We start from the raw sequence: 17,437 nt of genomic DNA on the forward strand, positions 1-17,437 counted from the left end.
ACTTGGAGATAATTTGACCAAAGTCAGACAACTACAAAATGGTGCAAGCAGAATAAGAACTGAAGTTTATCTGACTGCAAAGTCTATGCTCTTTAGCACAATTTGATACTATCACCTATCAATTTGCAGAAATAGCTGTTTTAGAGAATCAGACAATTTGGGAGAAGGCTACTTTGTCCTTTAATTCAGTAAATCATGTCTTTATAAAATGCAAAGTTAGGCTGATATAGAGAGCATGTAGTTATACATATTTCAATTCATTTTTATAAGAATGTAAAATCAGAAAGCACATATAAGGGGCTGTCCTAAGAGAGGAAGTACTAAGGTATCTCCTGGGATCTGTACCTGTGTCCAATGTCAAATTACTGTTGACATTTGAGTCATTTACATCTAGACGGTACAAAATGTGATGTGCTGATGATCTTGAATCATCATAAAAGGGTATACGTAGTTTGTTTCATTAAAGAAGATTGGAAAGGGCAGAATCCATGTCACATTTCAGAAAGATTTTGGTAAGAAAAAATCTTGTTAAAACCATGAGCAAGCACTAACTGTAAAGTTCAACGCAGGTGGCATATTCTCTTAAAGGGTCGTAACTGAAGAGTTGCTACTACGGTCTCAGTGTTATAAATAAAATTTGGTTTATTTTAATAAAATATCACTTATTTTATATTTTACTTATAAAATATAATAGTAGCAACTCCTCAGTTATGACCCTTTAGAGGTACTATGACCTCTAAAAGAAGCATAATTTTACATGGCCTAAAATATAAGTTACAAAAACCAAAAAATAATCCTATATATGAATACAATTAGCTCTTACTGAGCACTTGCTATATACCAGGCATTATGTTAGTTAAATACTTTACCTAAGTTATCTTATTGAAGCCTGTAGAAATCTATGATATATGCATTGCTATTTTTACTTAGATGAGAAACTGAGGATTAGGGAAGTTAACAAAATCATCCGATTTCACACAGCCAGAATCAACATGTTACACAGCTCAGGGAGGTATCATTTGCATCCTAGACTATGTGAATGCCTGATGGAATTAGGTTGCAGCCATACACAGTTGTCCTGCCAGCTAAGTGCTGGTAAAGCCAAGATTCATATCCAGGGTGTTTAATTCTAAAACTTACTCCATATTGCTAACTCTATGCTATGCACAGAGTAGTTTCCCCCCCAAAAGATTGTATATTTATTTCTAATTTTTGAAAAGTTGAATTATTCAATATTTAAAATATGTAAAATTTTGCAGAATATTATAACAAACATCTATCACTTAGATTTATTATAATTTTGTCATATTTATTTCATTCTTTTTCTTCCAAAAAAAAAAAAAAAAAGAGGCCTGACACGGTGACTCACACCTGCAATCCCAGCACTTTGGGAGGCCAAGGCGGGCAGATCATGAGGTCAGGAGATCGAGTTCATCCTGGCCAACGTGGTGAAACCCTGTCTCTAATTTAAAAAATACAAAAAAATAAGCTGGGCAGTGATGGCGCACACCTGTAGTTCCAGCTACTTGGGAGGCTGGGGCAGGAGAACTGCTTGAAACCAGGAGGTGTAGATTGCAGTGAGCCAAGGGCGCGCCACTAAACTATAGCCTGGGTGACAGCGCGAGACTCTGTCTCAAAAAAAAACAGAAAAAGAAAGTAGATAAAGCTCTATTTGCCTTCCTTTCTCCAGAAAGTTTACTGTTCTAGAATTATATCTTTACAACTGTGTTCTTATGTTTTATTAGTAAAGATGTACCTTTTTTTTTTTTTTTGAGATGGAGTTTCACTCTTGTTGCCCAGGCTGGAGTGCAATGGTACGATCTTGGCTCACTGCAACCTCTGCCTTCTGGGTTCAAGCAATTCTCCTGTCTCAGCCTCCCAAGTAGCTGGGATTACAGGCATGCACCACCACGTCTGGCTAATTTTTGTGTTTTTAGTAGAGACGGGGTTTTGCCATGTTGGTCAGGCTGATCTCAAACGCTTGACCTCAGGTGATCCACCTGCCTTGGCCTCCCAAAGTGCTGGGATTATAGGTGTGAGCCACTGCGCCTGGCCAGTATATAGTTTTAATAATATATAAAAGAACTTATAAAATTTTCATAACTGGCATCATACTGTACCTGTGCTTTTGTAATTTTATTTGTTCATTAAATATTCAACATTATGATTTTGAGATTTATCCATGACGATACATGTAGATCCAGTTGATTCTTAACTGTTATATAGTATTCCATAATTTATTTATACATTTTTTTTGGATAAAAATTTAGGTTATTTCTACCTTTTCTGGCTACTAGAAAGCAATTGCACCCTTGTACACATTTTCCAGTGTGTACGCATACGGAATTCTTGTTTCCTTAGCAGCTTCTCCAAATTCATTATTCGCAGACTTGACACCCTTGCCAATCTCATAAATGCCAAATTTTTTTCAAATTGCATTTTTCTGATTACTAACAAGGCTGAGTGTCTTTGGATGTTTGTTGTCCATTTAGGTTTCCTCTTCAATGAATTGCTTAATGATATTCTTTTTATTTTTATTTGAGACAGGGTCTTACACCCATCACCCAGGCTGGAGTGTAGTGGAGTGATCATGGCTCACTGCAGTCTTGACTTCTGGGTTCAGGTGATTCTCCTATCTCAGCTTCACTTAATCATAGCCCTTACCCATATTTCTACTGGTTGTTTGGGCTTTTTTTTTTTTTTTGAGGCGGAGTTTTGCTCTTGTTGCCCAGGTTGGAGTGCAGTGGAATGATCTCGGCTCACCACAACCTCTGTCTCGCAGGTTCAAACAATTCTCCTGCCTCAACCTCCCGAGTAGCTGGGTTTACAGGCATGCGCCACCATGCCCGGCTAATTTTTTTATTTTTAGTAGAGATGAGGTTATTCTATTTTGGTCAGGCTGGTCTTGAACTCCTGACCTCAGGTGCTCTGCCTGCCTCAGCCTCCCAAAGTGCTGGGATTACAGGTGTGAGCCACTGTGCCTGGCACATAGTGCTTATTATATGCCAGGCCATGTTCTAAGCACATTATAGATATTAATTAATTAATTTATATTAATATTATAGATATTAATTTATATTAATATTATAATAATTATAGATATTAATTAATTAATCTTCATAACAACCCCACAAAGTGGGTACTATCATTATTTCTATTTTACAGATGAGGAAACTGAGGCATTGGGGCTTCCCCTAAATGTTTTAAAGTTTTGATTTTTACTTTTGGACATTTAACCAATCTGAAATTTATTTTTGTGTATGATATAGCTAGGAATCCAGTTTTAATTTTATCATATAATTAATTAATTTCTCAGTATTATTTATCAAATGAGCCATTCTTTCCCCATGATCTGTAATGGCTTCTCTGTCTTTTACTAAAATCTGACTCATAATACAGTTTCCTAGTCTGTTCTCTTAGATACTAGTCTTTCCCTGCACCAATACTGTATGGATTTAATGATCATGGTATAGATTTGCGGTAGTGATTCTTCTGTCCAAATTCTATTTCTTCAAAGTTGTTTTAGCTAATTTTGGTCCTATGACTTTTTTAAAAACTGATTTTTTAAAAGTTTAACATTTTTAATTTAAAATTAATGAAAATATCTAGATAAAGGCAGTATTATGCTGTAGCTAGCTCATACTGGCTTTGGAAAGACCATTGTGTGCCTCTTTCCCCAGTTTCACATTGAGTGAAGAGCACTGGCTATAGCAGGAGTATTTACACCATGGAAATTGGCAAGGCTACAAATCAAGGCCTTTCCCCTCTCCATAGGAGATTCATTTGTTAACTTTACCAGTATACCACTGGATAGAGGTTAAATTTAAGATATATTAAAATTCAAAATATACAACCAAAGGAGAGATTCTATGGCACTTTAGATAATTTTAGATAACTGCAACAATATCTGGGGAATAACTTCAGGGCTGAGGTATCCTCTAACACAAAGTTTTCTTCACAGTTGTGCTCTACATGGGTCAAATATAGTTTTAGAGTCAGATCCCTGATAAACTTTCTATTACTTTTTCAGGTTTCCCTAATACAAGTTGTAGTATAAATTAAGGTAATGGAAACTCCCATAAAGGTAGGACATATATTATCATTCATAGAATGGAGAATGGATATTTTTCATATATTACTATGTACTATTTTGTATTCTATTTGTTAACTGCCATATCTGCTTCAGCTCCTTTAATTAAATTAATAGCATGAGGCTGTGCATGGTGTCTCACACCTGTAATTCCAGAGCTTTGGGAGGTCAAGGCAGGCAGATCTCTTGAGGTCAGGAATTTGAGACCAGCCTGGCCAACACAGAAAAACTCCATCTCTACTAAAAAAAAAATACAAAAATTAGCCAGGCATGGTGGCAGGTGCCTGTAATCCCAGGTACTCAGGATGCTAAAGCAGGAAAATTGCTTGAACCTGGGAGGCGGAGGTTGCAATGAGCTGAGATCACACCACTGCGCACCAGCTTGACAGAGCAAGACTCTGCCTCAAAAAAAAAAAAAAAAAATTAATAACGTGAAAATGTAGCAGAGAGAAAGCAATCTTCTATATTATGAAAGAGCATAAAAAAATATATAATAAACTCACATTGCCTACCACACATATACCAGTAACTCAGTAAATAGCCAGATGAATAACTCCTAATCATAAGTGATTCTTAAAAATACAATGAAAATTCATCCGCAAAATACAATTTTAAAAAATACAGTGAAAACAACTCTTTACTCACCCAACTCAATACAAGTGATGCCAAGTGACCAAATATCAACTTTTCCATCATATTGTCCTTCATCCATAGCTAAGATCACCTCTGGAGCCATCCTACCAAACATAAGGTACAAAATTCAAGTTGTAGATTAAAAACAAAATTTCTCCAGTAAAGTAATTGAATGAAATAGCTCTTCTTAAGGGTATTCTGAAATTTTATCTGATATAGGTATTATTTCCTTACACAAATAATTTTGAAAAACACTTCAAAATATAATATACTTGGTGATTTACATGACACAACACATTATTTTCAATAAAGACTGGCTCCACTCCTTACTGTCAGTTTGATCTTAGGTAAGTTTCTTAACCTATCTGTACATCAGTTTCTTCACCTGTAAAATGGAGAGACTTCTCATAGCAACTTTACAGAAATTTGTAAAGAATTAATATACATAAAATACTTAAATAAATGATTACTTTGGAACAGCTGATTATATTGCTTTACATAGTTCCAAAAAGTATTTTTCATATTGTTTTAAGTAATTAAATAAAGCAGGAAATACTTTTTTTTTTTTTTTGAGACAGATTCTCATTTTGTAGCCCAGGCTGGGGTGCACTGGTGCCATCTTGGCTCACTGTAGCCTCTGCCTCTCGGGTTCAAGTGATTCTCATGCCTCAGCCTCCCAAGTAGCTGGGATTACAGGCATGTACCACCACATCTGGCTACATTGTTTAAAATAATTAAACAACATGAAAAATACTTTATGGAACCATATCAAGTGATATAATCAGCTGTTCCAAAGATACTAAAACTTACAAAACAAAAACAAAAACAAAAACAAAACCCAGGTTGTGGTAATGGATGTTACTTTACTTGTTTGTCCATAATGCAGCTTCATTAGGAAGGCAGGGACCCTATCTATTTAATATGCCTTGAAAAGAACTGTGTTCTATTATGATGTGTAATCAGTTGCTTGGTAAATGTTATTTGGTGATAGAAAAAAATTTCAAAGACTAGCTGATATTTTATAGTAGGCAAGTAATTTTGCAGAGATCTAAGTCACTTTGTAAGGCATAGTGAAATTCCAACATACCTATGAAAGGAAGGAAAAGAATATGGAAAAAAAAAAGGGTGAAAAACTCTGAGACAGACTGACAAGCTAGGTAACCTTTCAGAGAACTCAACAAGGACAAGAACTTGGATTTCTTTCACTGAAAGGTACCATCTCTGCTTGTTGGCTAGTCAGGCAAAAGGAGTTGCCTTGTCCTTACGTGGAGGATTTGCCTCGAGAGAAAAGTTCAAAAGAAACTGCAAATGAAATCGAAAACCTGAGCTTGTAAGCGAGTTGATAATCCTGCTCAGTTTACACACAGTGACACCAACCTTAATTGCACAATTTAAAGTCACTGTAAATTTTATACTAAGCCAGAGTGTTTCTTTTTATGCCAGTGGGTTTTCCATCCTTCTCAAATAAAATCTCGTTTTGAGGGACATTGGTAAGACACTGTCACAAAACCAAGCCAAACCAGTACCATGAATTCATGTATGCATATTTTAAAACTATGTCATACTTCCTAATTCTACATACCAGTAAGGTGTGCCCACGAAGGAGTTGGCAGGAGAAGCCATTGAGGCAGACCCAAAATCAGCTAGTTTTACCTGACCTGGCTCTGTTAGAAGAATATTTCCTGCTTTAATATCCCTATAGGAAAAAATAAAAGGGTTAGAAAATTACTTTTCAATTTTGATTATGGAATAGGTCAGAGCATGCAATTAATAAGACAAAAAGTTTATTAAAAAAAAAACAAAAAACACCTTGCTCAGATAGCCAGAAGGAGATTCAGTAATTACTGCATGTTGTAAGGGGGCCCAGATTCCTGGGTGTACTTGCAGGTAGGTCATAGTAATTACTTAAAGGTAGAGCTTTCTTCAGAGGGAGGGAATACAATGAGACAAAAGGCAGACATGGCAGACAAGGAAACCTATTCAGCTGCTACCCTTATAAAGGCATATTCTTAAAGGCCAAATCTAGTTATCAATAGTTTTCCCTGTGCTGAGAAAGTTGGCGCCAATTGTAACTGCTTTTACAAATTATGTGACATTTTTGGAGCCTAAACAATTCTGTATTGACTACCTACCAATAAACTTCAACTACACACATACCTTTTCTTTCTTGCCTGTGACCCTTTACTCTGCCTTTAATTGTAACTGCAACTCTAAGGCATTTGACATACATGTTATATAGAAGGTGTTATTTTAAAAATAACTCTGTACAGTAAAAAGAAGACCCTGAAAGATCAAAACAAACACAGATTAGGGGTTAGGAAATGACATTTCTACTGTATTACTACAAAGAATTGCATGTGGTTACTACTAAAGTTAGTAGATGAATTATAGAGCAAAAGGTTTTAAAAATATAATTTAAAAATTCATTCTTCAGTATGGTAACTTAGAATGAGAAGGTGTGGATGTATTCCTTATTCTTTTTAAAAAAGGCATGAAGTGTAATGAGCACTAGAAACCATGAATTGGAAGTTGATGGTCAGTGAAAAGGTAAAACAGAGACGAGGAAAATTTATGTCAAGCTGAAAATGGTAAGGTTCAAATACTTCAAAATAACTTTTATAAAAACTTCCCTTGAAAATTCAGTTTCCTTCCTCATGGTGACATTAGGCACTGGCACACAGAACTAAAAAAACGTGCATTATTTACTTTTCTTCACAACAGAAAAATATATTATCTTCAGTGAGGAGACTGAACTACCTTTTAAATTGAAACAATAAAAATATGAAACATGGTATTTAGTTTTAAATTTAAAAAACATTCTTTATAAGTTTTTTGTCTCTTCGACAAATAATTTCACATACTAAAGAAGATAAAGTATATAATACAGACTAAAACATTAAGTTACTGTGCAGATTAAGGTAATAATGGCACAAAAAAACTGAACTGTGGCTTTAAATGAGAGCAGGCAAAACCATCACAAGCAAGTTGGCAGCAGTATTAACACCTTGGTACCAAAGACATATATTTAAAAAAAGTTGTCAGATCCATAGACATTATGATAATTTTATGTAATCAGCATTTATTAACATGATTAGGTTCACTCTTTGTCCTTAATTCCCAGCAGGATTTTGGTCTGCCTATCTTGAGGAAGTTCTGCTTTTGTGGTACCCTGGGGTGATTAAAACAGGAGCAAAAGAGGAACCATGACCTAATAGTTTCACTTCTTCCTAGTAAATGCCAGTTGTTTTCTTTCATTTGTGAGCCATCTCAGATTCTTTATGCCTACCTAAAATGTCACTACTCTTCTCCCCATTCATTAATGTAGCTGCACTAAAAGTTCATCATTGAGCAAAGGAAAGATTGGTAACATCTTTCTCTAGAAGTTAACGGAGGGAGGGAGGTTGCAGGGAGGAGAGTGGTGTTGTGGTAGAGAAAATACAAGGTAGAAAAAAGCCCTAGAACAGAAGTCAAGAAAGTTGAGTTTCAATCCTTAATATATTGCTCAAATTCTGTGAAGCCCTCGGCAAGTTAAGTCTCTTCACCTGCCAAAATACAGTAAAGATAATATCTTCCTAAGTATCCATATGAACTGTAAGAATGCGAAATATTTCAAAGTTATAAAATAGCATATATTTATATAAGACTAGCTTGCTATTTATAATAGGAAAGGGACAATAACTCTGCTAAGAGATAAATATATTCAAGAAGGTTAAGTTTCTTTTCTTCCTGACATAGTATCTAAAGATTGCTGGGCCCTTTTACAGATTTCCCTGTAACACTCAGCCTAGAGAATAGTTACGTACTGAACAAAGATGATATAATTCTGGATACATAGGAGAGAATAGGAGATACAAGCTAAATTCTGGCAGCTTTACTCCTCATATCCAGAAGCAGCAATCTATTTGCTTCCCATGAATGTTTAGCCAACCTAAAAACTGGAGTATGCACTAATTTTCAAGGTTCCTGGAATAGACAGTCCTGTAACTGAAATGAAATGTAACTGGTCTCTAATCTTACCTATGAATCAATGCATGAGAATGTAGGTAGGCTAGTCCATGCAAGGCTCCATGAGTAATGGCAGCGATCTCTACTTCCTGTAGTGGTTTTTTATGAACTGAGGAAGGAAAAAATAAAAGTCAGCAGATGATCAGTTTCATTCTTCATTTTATTATTTTATACAACTATACCAGACTGAGTTACATACTTTCTTACATGACAATTTGGGAACACATTCACCTAAATATATAGGATACAGATCTTCTATAGAAGAGATAAGTGATCAGGTAACAGGAAACCCAAGCACATAAACAGAAATGAGCCTTCAAAACAAAAAAAGCCTGATATTGCTTAAACGATGCAGTTAATTTACTTGTCAGTTGCAAGCCAAGTCACACTGATTCCAATTAACCAGTCCCTTCCAACATTTTAAATGTCTGGAGTGGTCTAGGTTACATTATTCTCCCCTGCCACAAAGCCATCTTTAATTACTCCTTCAAACTACAGATTTTCATTATTTGTGAAAGCAGCTAATAAGCAATTTCTATTCAGAAATCAACAGTTGTGTCTAAACAACAACAAAAAAAACCAACCAAACAAAAAAAAGAAATCAACAGTGATTTAATTTTTTTTTTTTTTTTTTTGAGACAGGGGTCTCACTCTGTTACCCGGACTGGAGTGCAGTGTTGCAATCAAAGCTCACTGCAGCCTTGAAATTCTGGGCTCAAGTGATCCTCCTATCTCAGACTCCTAAGTAGCTGGTATTTTTATTTTTTATTTTTGAGATGGAGTTTCGCTCATTGCCTAGGCTGGAGTGCAATGGCATGGTCTCGGCTCACTGCAACCGCCGCCTCCTGGGTTCAGGCGATTCTCCTGCCTCAGCCTCCCGAGTAGCTGAGATTACAGGCATCTGCCACCAGGCCTGGCAAATTTTGTATTTTTCATAGAGATGGGGTTTCTCCATCTTGGTCAGGCTGTTTTCGGACAGTAGCTGATATTACAGGTGTGAGCTTCCATGCCTGGCTCAAGATATTTTTTTAACGTAAATTTTTTTTTTTTTTTTTTTTTTGAGACAGAGTTTTGCTCTTGTTACCCAGGCTGGAGTGCAATGGCGCGATCTCGGCTCACCGCAACCTCCGCCTCCTAGGTTCAGGCAATTCTCCTGCCTCAGCCTCCTGAGTAGCTGGGATTACAGGCACGCACCACCATGCCCAGCTGATTTTTTGTATTTTTTTTTGTAGAGACAGGGTTTCACCATGTTGACCAGGATGGTCTCGATCTCTTGACCTCATGATCCACCCACCTCGGCCTCCCAAAGTGCTGGGATTACAGGCGTGAGCCACCGCGCCCGGCCTTAACGTAAATTTTTTTTTATTTATTTTTTATTTTTTTTATTTTTTTATTTTTTCCCATTTATTTATTTTATTGTATTTTAGGTTTTGGGGTACATGTGAAGAACATGCAAAATTGTTGCATAGGAACACACATGGCAGTGTGATTTGCTGCCTTCCTCCCCATCACCTACATCTGGCATTTCTCCCCCTGCCATCCCCCCCCAGCTCCCCACCCCCCACCGTCCCTCCCCTATTAACGTAAATTTTTAACACAGCCTCTGGTTATAGCAGCATCTGTAGAGAGGAACCGGGTCAGTCAAGATTTCTGAAAGGGTTTATTATCAACGTAATATGAGAATATCCACCTCTCTTTCACATATACCCATGAATATGTTTTTGGCTACACATACCATATCACATTAGCCAAACATTTTGGTAGTATCTGCCCTGGATGGGTGATGAACTAAAACAGGAAAAAGACTGCTAACATCACTCAGACACTTTCACTGACATTGAAGAGATGAAGTGTGCATAGCTTATCCACACAACCCTCATGTCCAAGCCATCATTCAATTAGACTGCCCAAACTACTCTTCAGCATGGCAGTAGATAACATTCTGATCAAAGTAAAGCAGAGAGTATAATTCCTTCTTTCTTACCTTCTAATAAATCAGACGCTGAGCCTAAGCAATATTCCATCACCAACTGTAAGAGATTAAAATAATATTCAGAATAATGAAAGTTAATTTAAAAAAACTGCTGAAACCAACTAATCGACCAACCAAGGAACTAAGAATACTAGGTGAATAAATGTTCTTACTTACCTGAACTTGGAGTGAATTTTGGTCATCTGGCACTAATTGATTTTTATAATTTTCATCATCTCAGTTTTTATTATTTCTTGCTTGGAATTGGCCTAAAGATTATTGGGGGACTAGATATAGAAATATTTACTATACATGGTGAAACCAAGATTGCCAATTTATTTATTAACTCCTTCACTACTTTATTTCAAAAAGGACTCAGGAGACTAGGTTGTACTATAAATTTGTAACTTAGAAAGTGGCAAACAAATACATGAGCCAGTAAAATCTATACTGGGGTTATACCAGTTAAATAAAATAAGCCAATAAGTAGTAAATTCCTTTTCTTCATACTTTGTATTATAATACTATTGATAGGCTGGGTGTAGTAGCTCACGCCTGTAATCCCAACATTTTAGGAGGCTGAGGCAGGCATATTACTTGAGGCCAGGAGTTTGAGACCAGCCTAGTCAACATGGGAAACCCCATCCCTACTAAAAATACAAAAAATTAGCTGGGCGTGGTGGCTTGCATCTGTTGTCTCAGCTACTTGGGAAGCTAAGGCCAGAGAATCGCTGGAACTCAAGAGGTGGATGCTATTGATAGTTATTGGGTTTGCCATCTGGGGAGGCTTTCTAAAAGCAAAAATGAGAAACCTGTTTCTTTACTCTTATCCTAGATTTTTTAGGTGTCCAAGACTATTGATTTATAATCAAAGTCAAAAGTATTTTTTAGGGCTTAGCAACGAATCTCCACACACACATGCAAGCCTCCACACTCCTACAAATTATTATTTTGTTATTTAAAAGAGTAGTACATGCTCATTATGAAATACAAATTTCCTATCATCAACCAGATGTAACCAATATCAACATATTAGTTCCTTTCATTAAAAAAATTAATGTGAAAATATATTTGTATGTATTATGTACCTTGCATTACTGAGGTAATTTAGAATACAAGAATTCTAGAAGTTAAAAATTTAGAAACTATTATACTTTTATTGTTATATAATTTAAATATTAATATATCAATATCAAGATATATAACATGAATATATTAATATTGTAAATATAAGTATACTATGTCTATATAATATAGAATATAATTACATTAGATATAACATACTTATAAGAGTTATATATTATATATAATAATGTCATATGTTATAGTTTCATAGTTATATATTTAAATACTATGTACCTTGCATTTCTGGAATAATTTAGAACAATATGAGAGGTTCAGAAGTTTAAAATTTAAACACCTTATTATACTTTTCTGCTTGACATTAAAAACAGATTCAGAAACATTAATCTTATTTCTTATTATAAAATGGAAGATTTCACATAAGTAAATGTTATAATGAACACTAGCCTTTATGTCCCCTACTTTTTCTTTCTTTTTTTTTTTTTTAGAGATGGAGTTTCACCTTGTTGGTCAGGAGGCTGGTCTCAAACTCCTGACCTCATGATCCACCCACCTCAGCCTCCCAAAGTGCTGGGATTACAGGCATGAGCCACTGTGCCCAGCCTACTTTTTCTTTAGTCAATTTTCATGAAAGTATTTCAAAATTTTATCACATAATTTTCTAATTTTTAAAACTAACTGAATATGCATATGTAACTTCCTTAAACCGAGCATATGAAATATGAATATAGAACTTTAAAACTGAATAGAATTAATATGTTTATAGTTGCATTATATTTTTTAAATTACATGTTTAAAAACTCAGCATTTTTGTCACAAATATTTTTTCCCCTATTATTCTATAACACAAAGGCACCTGAGCTGGTTGTTTGCTCCTGACACTAAATGGCTCTAGCTGCTCTGCCTTTAAATTATTAGGTCTGCTTTCTAGCTTCCCTGACTTTCCATATGGTCAAATTATTCTTATGCCTGTTTGTATGCATGTCTCTAAGAGCTCAGTTCCCTAGAGCTCCTTCTAATTGGTCTATCAAGTCAATTGTAGACAGAAACCGGGTAGCCAAGCTTATTAACAGTCTGTATAACCTAAGAGTAAACGGGCTTCAAGTAAGAGTATGGAGGATTTTCTGAAGACTTAAAACACATGAGATTTTAGCACTTGGATTTTGTAACATTTATTCTGCCTGTTTGAAATCCCTTTCCTGACAAGGCAGCTGCGATTGCTAGAGAACGGATTTCTAGATAATGAGATACTTATTTGATTAATTTCTTATTTTTGGAATGGAAGCAATAGTTCTACATATCTCAAGAGTTTCTTGAACAGAAATGTGTATGTTTAGTACACTGTTTGATAGTCTATTTGGGAACAAAAATTCCATTCCCTAATTAGAGATCACATACAGGAAAGGACTTGGTACCTGGTAACCAATAAATGCTAGTTAAATTGGAGTTTAAGTAGGAATGTGGAATTTGATAAATTAGAAAGGATAACATTTTCATGCCCTAAATGTACCTAATGTGCTAACATAAAATCAGAAATACAACCATATAAAAATATACTAAGGGCCGAGCACAATGGCACATGCCTGTAATCCCAGCATTTTGGGAAGCTGAAATGGGTGGATCACTTGAGGTCAAGAGTTCTCGATCAGCCTGACCAACACGGTGCAACCCCATCTCTACTAAAAATACAAAAAATTAGCTGGGTGTGGTGGTGTGTGCCTATAGTCCCAGCTACTCGGGAGGCTGAGGTTCAAGAATGACTTGAATCTGGGAGGCAGAAGTTGCCGTAAGTAGAGATGGCGCCACTGCACTCCAACTGGGCAACAAGAGTAAAATTCTATCTCAAATACACACACACACACACACACACACACACACACACACATCTCACACTAAGGTGACAGAGTGGAAGAAAAGTCTTTTTTTTGATCATATGGTAGGCACTGTTTGGTAAAAGTCACACAGCGATGAAAACATCAAGCACAATTCCAAATATTGGGGAACTGGAGTGGAGGATAAGAAATGACAAAGATAAAAATTCTAGGATGAGAATATAAGGCTGTGCCTTTTACTTTTACAAATAAATAATTATAAAATGATGTCAGCCAGGTGTGGTGGCTCAGGCCTGTAATCCCAGCACTTTGGGAGGCCAAGGCGGGAGGATCACAAGGTCAGGAGATCGAGACCATCCTGGCCAACATGGTGAAACCCCATCTCTACTCAGGAGGCTTTGGCAGGGGAATTGCTTGAACCCGGGAGGCGGAGGTGGCAGTGAGCTGAGATTGTGCCACTGCACTTCAGTCTGGCGACACAGCAAGACTCCATCTCAAAAAAAAAAAAAAAGATGTCAACTTTTCACAATCTCTTTTTGAGTGCTTATAGAATGGAATTTCCAATAGGCTAAATATCACTTAATCTTACGGAATGTATGCCATATGACACACTGAGGTATTAACAAATGTTAATAAACACTGATAACAAAAGTTAAATGGAACAGAAATGGGACTAATAATTTTACAGATCAAAGAGATAATAGAAAAAGAAGAAAAAAAAGCAGTAGTAAAAGAAATAGAGGTCCTTTGACTTACCCAAGCAGTGTGCTCTTTCAAGTAACAGCCTTTGTACTCAATGGTATTAGGATGCTTCAACTGTCGTAAAAATTTAACTTCCTTAAGAATATCTTGCCATTTCTATTGAAGTCAGAAAGGAAACATTTTCATTTTCAAACTGAAAATAGTATTTCCTATCAATTATATATACATAATAGTATTTATATTATTGTAAATGAACATGAAGTAAATGTTTAATAAATGAAGAATCTATTTAAACTTACTATTTCTCTCTTTTTTTTTTTTTAAATCGAGATGGAATCTTGATCTGTTACCTAGGCTAGAGTGCAGTGGCACAATCTTGGCTCACCGTAACCTCCGCTGCCCAGATTCAAGCAATTCTTGTGCCTCCCAAGTAGCTGGGACTACAGGTGTGCATCATCATGTCCAGCTAATTTTTTTGTATTTTTAGTAGAGACAGGGTTTCTTCATGTTGGCCAGGCTGCTCTCGAACTTCTGACCTCAGGTGATCCAACTACCTTGGCCTCCCAAAGTGCTGGGATCACAGGTGTGAGCCACCACACCCAGCCTAAACATGCTATTTCTTTAGTTTGAATACATGTGAACACAAATCTATCACCAAATATATACAAAAAAGCCATTACATATACCCACGTTCTAGTCTGCAAAATAGTTTTTTTCTTTTCAGGCACTCAGGCTACAGTGCAGTGGTGCAGTCATGGCTCACTGCAGCCTCCACATCTCTGGCTCAACTAATCCTCCCACTTCAGCTGGGAGGACTACGGGCTGGACTTCAGGCACGCGCCACCACACCCAGCTAGTTTTTTTGATGTTTTGTGAGGTCTCACCATGTTGCCCAGGCTGGTCTTGAGCTCCTGGGCTCAAGCGATCCTCCAGCCTTGGCTTCCGAAAGTGCTGGGATTACAGGCCTGAGCCACCTCATCCAGACTGCAAAATAGTTGATTGAGCTGGATTAGGATGTTGGCCTTCTTAAAAATAATTATGAATGTTCACACATTTGCATGGGAGTTATGAAAAAACTCCAGGAACTTTTATTATATGCCCCACAAGAAGGTAAAAAAAATTGTGCTCAAAAAAAGTTCAAATAATTTTTAAATTTCACACTAACTTGTTTATTTCTGTTTAGGTACACAACTGTCTCTATTTTACCTCATGAGTCTGCTTCCCACTATAGGACATCTTCTTAATTGCCACCACCTCGTTGGTGTGAGCATTTGTAGCCTGTGTTAAGAGAAGAGAAGAAAAGGAATTAATGATGTTTCAGCCAATTTAACGTAAATATTTGACTAGAGACTATTTTTTATTACTGCAACCTCTGCCTCCCGGCTTCAAGCATTCTCCTGCCTCAGCCTCCCAAGTAGCTGGGATTACAGACATGTGCCACCATGCCCAGCTAATTTTTTTGTATTATTAGTAGAGATGGGGTTTCTCCATGTTGGTCAGGCTGGTCTTGAACTTCCAACCTCAGGTGATCTGCCTGCCTCAGCCTCCCAAAGTGCTGGGATTATAGGCATGAGCCACAATACCTGACCTATTTATTTATTTTAAGACAGAGTCTCACTCTGTCACCCAGGCTGGAGTGCAGCTCACTGCAACCTCCACCTCTTGGGTTCAAGTGATTCTCCTGTTTCAGCCTCTCAAGTACTTGACTAGAATTACAGGCATGCGCCACCATGCCAAGCTAATTTTTTTTGTATTTTTAGTAGAGATGGGATTTTACCATGTTGGCCAGGCTGGTCTTGAACTCCTGACTTCAAATGATCTGCCTGCCTCAGCCTCCCAAAGTGCTGGAATTACAGGTGTGGGCTACTGTGCCCAGGCAGCTAGAGACTTTTCAATTTAATTTTATTTTTTGAGATGAAATTTTTGCTTTGTCACCCAGGCTAGAGTGCAGTGGCATGATCTTGACTCACTGCAACCTCTGCCTCCTGGGTTCAAGTGATTCTCCTGCCTCAGCCTCCCATGTAGCTGGGATTACAGGCATCCACCACCATGCCTGGCAAATTTTTGTATTTTTTGTAGAAACGAAGTTTCACCATGTTGGCAAGGCTGGTCTCGAACTCCTGACCTCAGGTGACCCACCCGCCTCAATCTCCCAAAGTGCTAGGATTATAGACATGAGCCATCGTGCCTGGCACGATGCCACTGCAGTATCACAGTTCAAAGATGCTTCAATTTCTGATAGGCTAAATTGACATTTCCATTCCCATTTTAATGTGTAGTTTCTCTGTATTCTTTTCCGTATTCATAAAAGATTGTAATATAAAAAATGATTAGGGTTTAACATATCAAATCAAACAAAGAATGTCATATTTCCAAAATATCCATACTGGTTCACTTGGTAGACTGTCCATCAATGGAGAACCAGTTAAAAAAAAAATGATCATATAATGAAATAACCATTTAAGGAATGAGGTAACCTATGTGCAATGCAGTATGAAAAGATGTTTAAAATGTTTTTGTAAAAAACAAACTATAAAGCAGAATTTGATTTCTGCAAAATAGTAATAATGTGAGTATATGTGTAGAAAAATTATAAAAGAATTTATACCAGAATATGTATCAATGATAATCCCTGGAGCAGGGCTATCTGATAGAATTTTCTATGATAATGAAACAGTTCTATTTCTACATTGTCCAAAAGAGTAATATGTGAAATGTGGCTAGTGTGACTGAGAAAATAAATTTTAAATTTTGTTTAATTTTAATTAACTTAAATTTGAATAGTTACATGTGCCTACTTGCTATTGTATTGAACAGTACAGCAGAAAGTAAGATTAATCCTAAGAGGGACTTTCATTTTCAGGGTTACTTATAAGACTGTATTAATATATACATACCTACATTTATGTATGTATATATGTGTATTTTTTATCTATAGAGGTTGCCTTGTATCATAATTATGTCTACTTGTCTTCTCCATACTCCAAATATGACAGTTTATTGAAGGTACAAACGAAAACCATGAATAACTCATCACAGTCTTTTTCTCTCAACTTAAGAGATATATATATATATATATATATATATATATTTTTTTTTTTTTTTTTTTTTTTTTTTTTT

General features: G+C 36.3%; 1 protein-coding gene across 1 annotated transcript in view; it reads right to left on the reverse strand.

The window, feature by feature from the left end:
- TAOK3 (TAO kinase 3) overlaps positions 1–17,437 on the reverse strand; it is a 209,808-nt gene that overhangs the window by 80,399 nt on the left and 111,972 nt on the right. The window contains exons 4-9 of the mRNA XM_037738923.1: positions 15,524–15,595; positions 14,372–14,473; positions 10,713–10,758; positions 8,741–8,837; positions 6,306–6,419; positions 4,736–4,827 (exon numbers count right to left, since the gene is read on the reverse strand). Coding sequence (XP_037594851.1) covers positions 4,736–4,827; positions 6,306–6,419; positions 8,741–8,837; positions 10,713–10,758; positions 14,372–14,473; positions 15,524–15,595 — 523 coding nt within the window. The remainder of the gene's footprint in view (positions 1–4,735; positions 4,828–6,305; positions 6,420–8,740; positions 8,838–10,712; positions 10,759–14,371; positions 14,474–15,523; positions 15,596–17,437) is intronic.

The sequence above is a fragment of the Cebus imitator genome, unplaced genomic scaffold, assembly GCF_001604975.1.
Source record: "Cebus imitator isolate Cc_AM_T3 unplaced genomic scaffold, Cebus_imitator-1.0 Scaffold59, whole genome shotgun sequence".
Lineage (NCBI taxonomy): Eukaryota > Metazoa > Chordata > Mammalia > Primates > Cebidae > Cebus > Cebus imitator.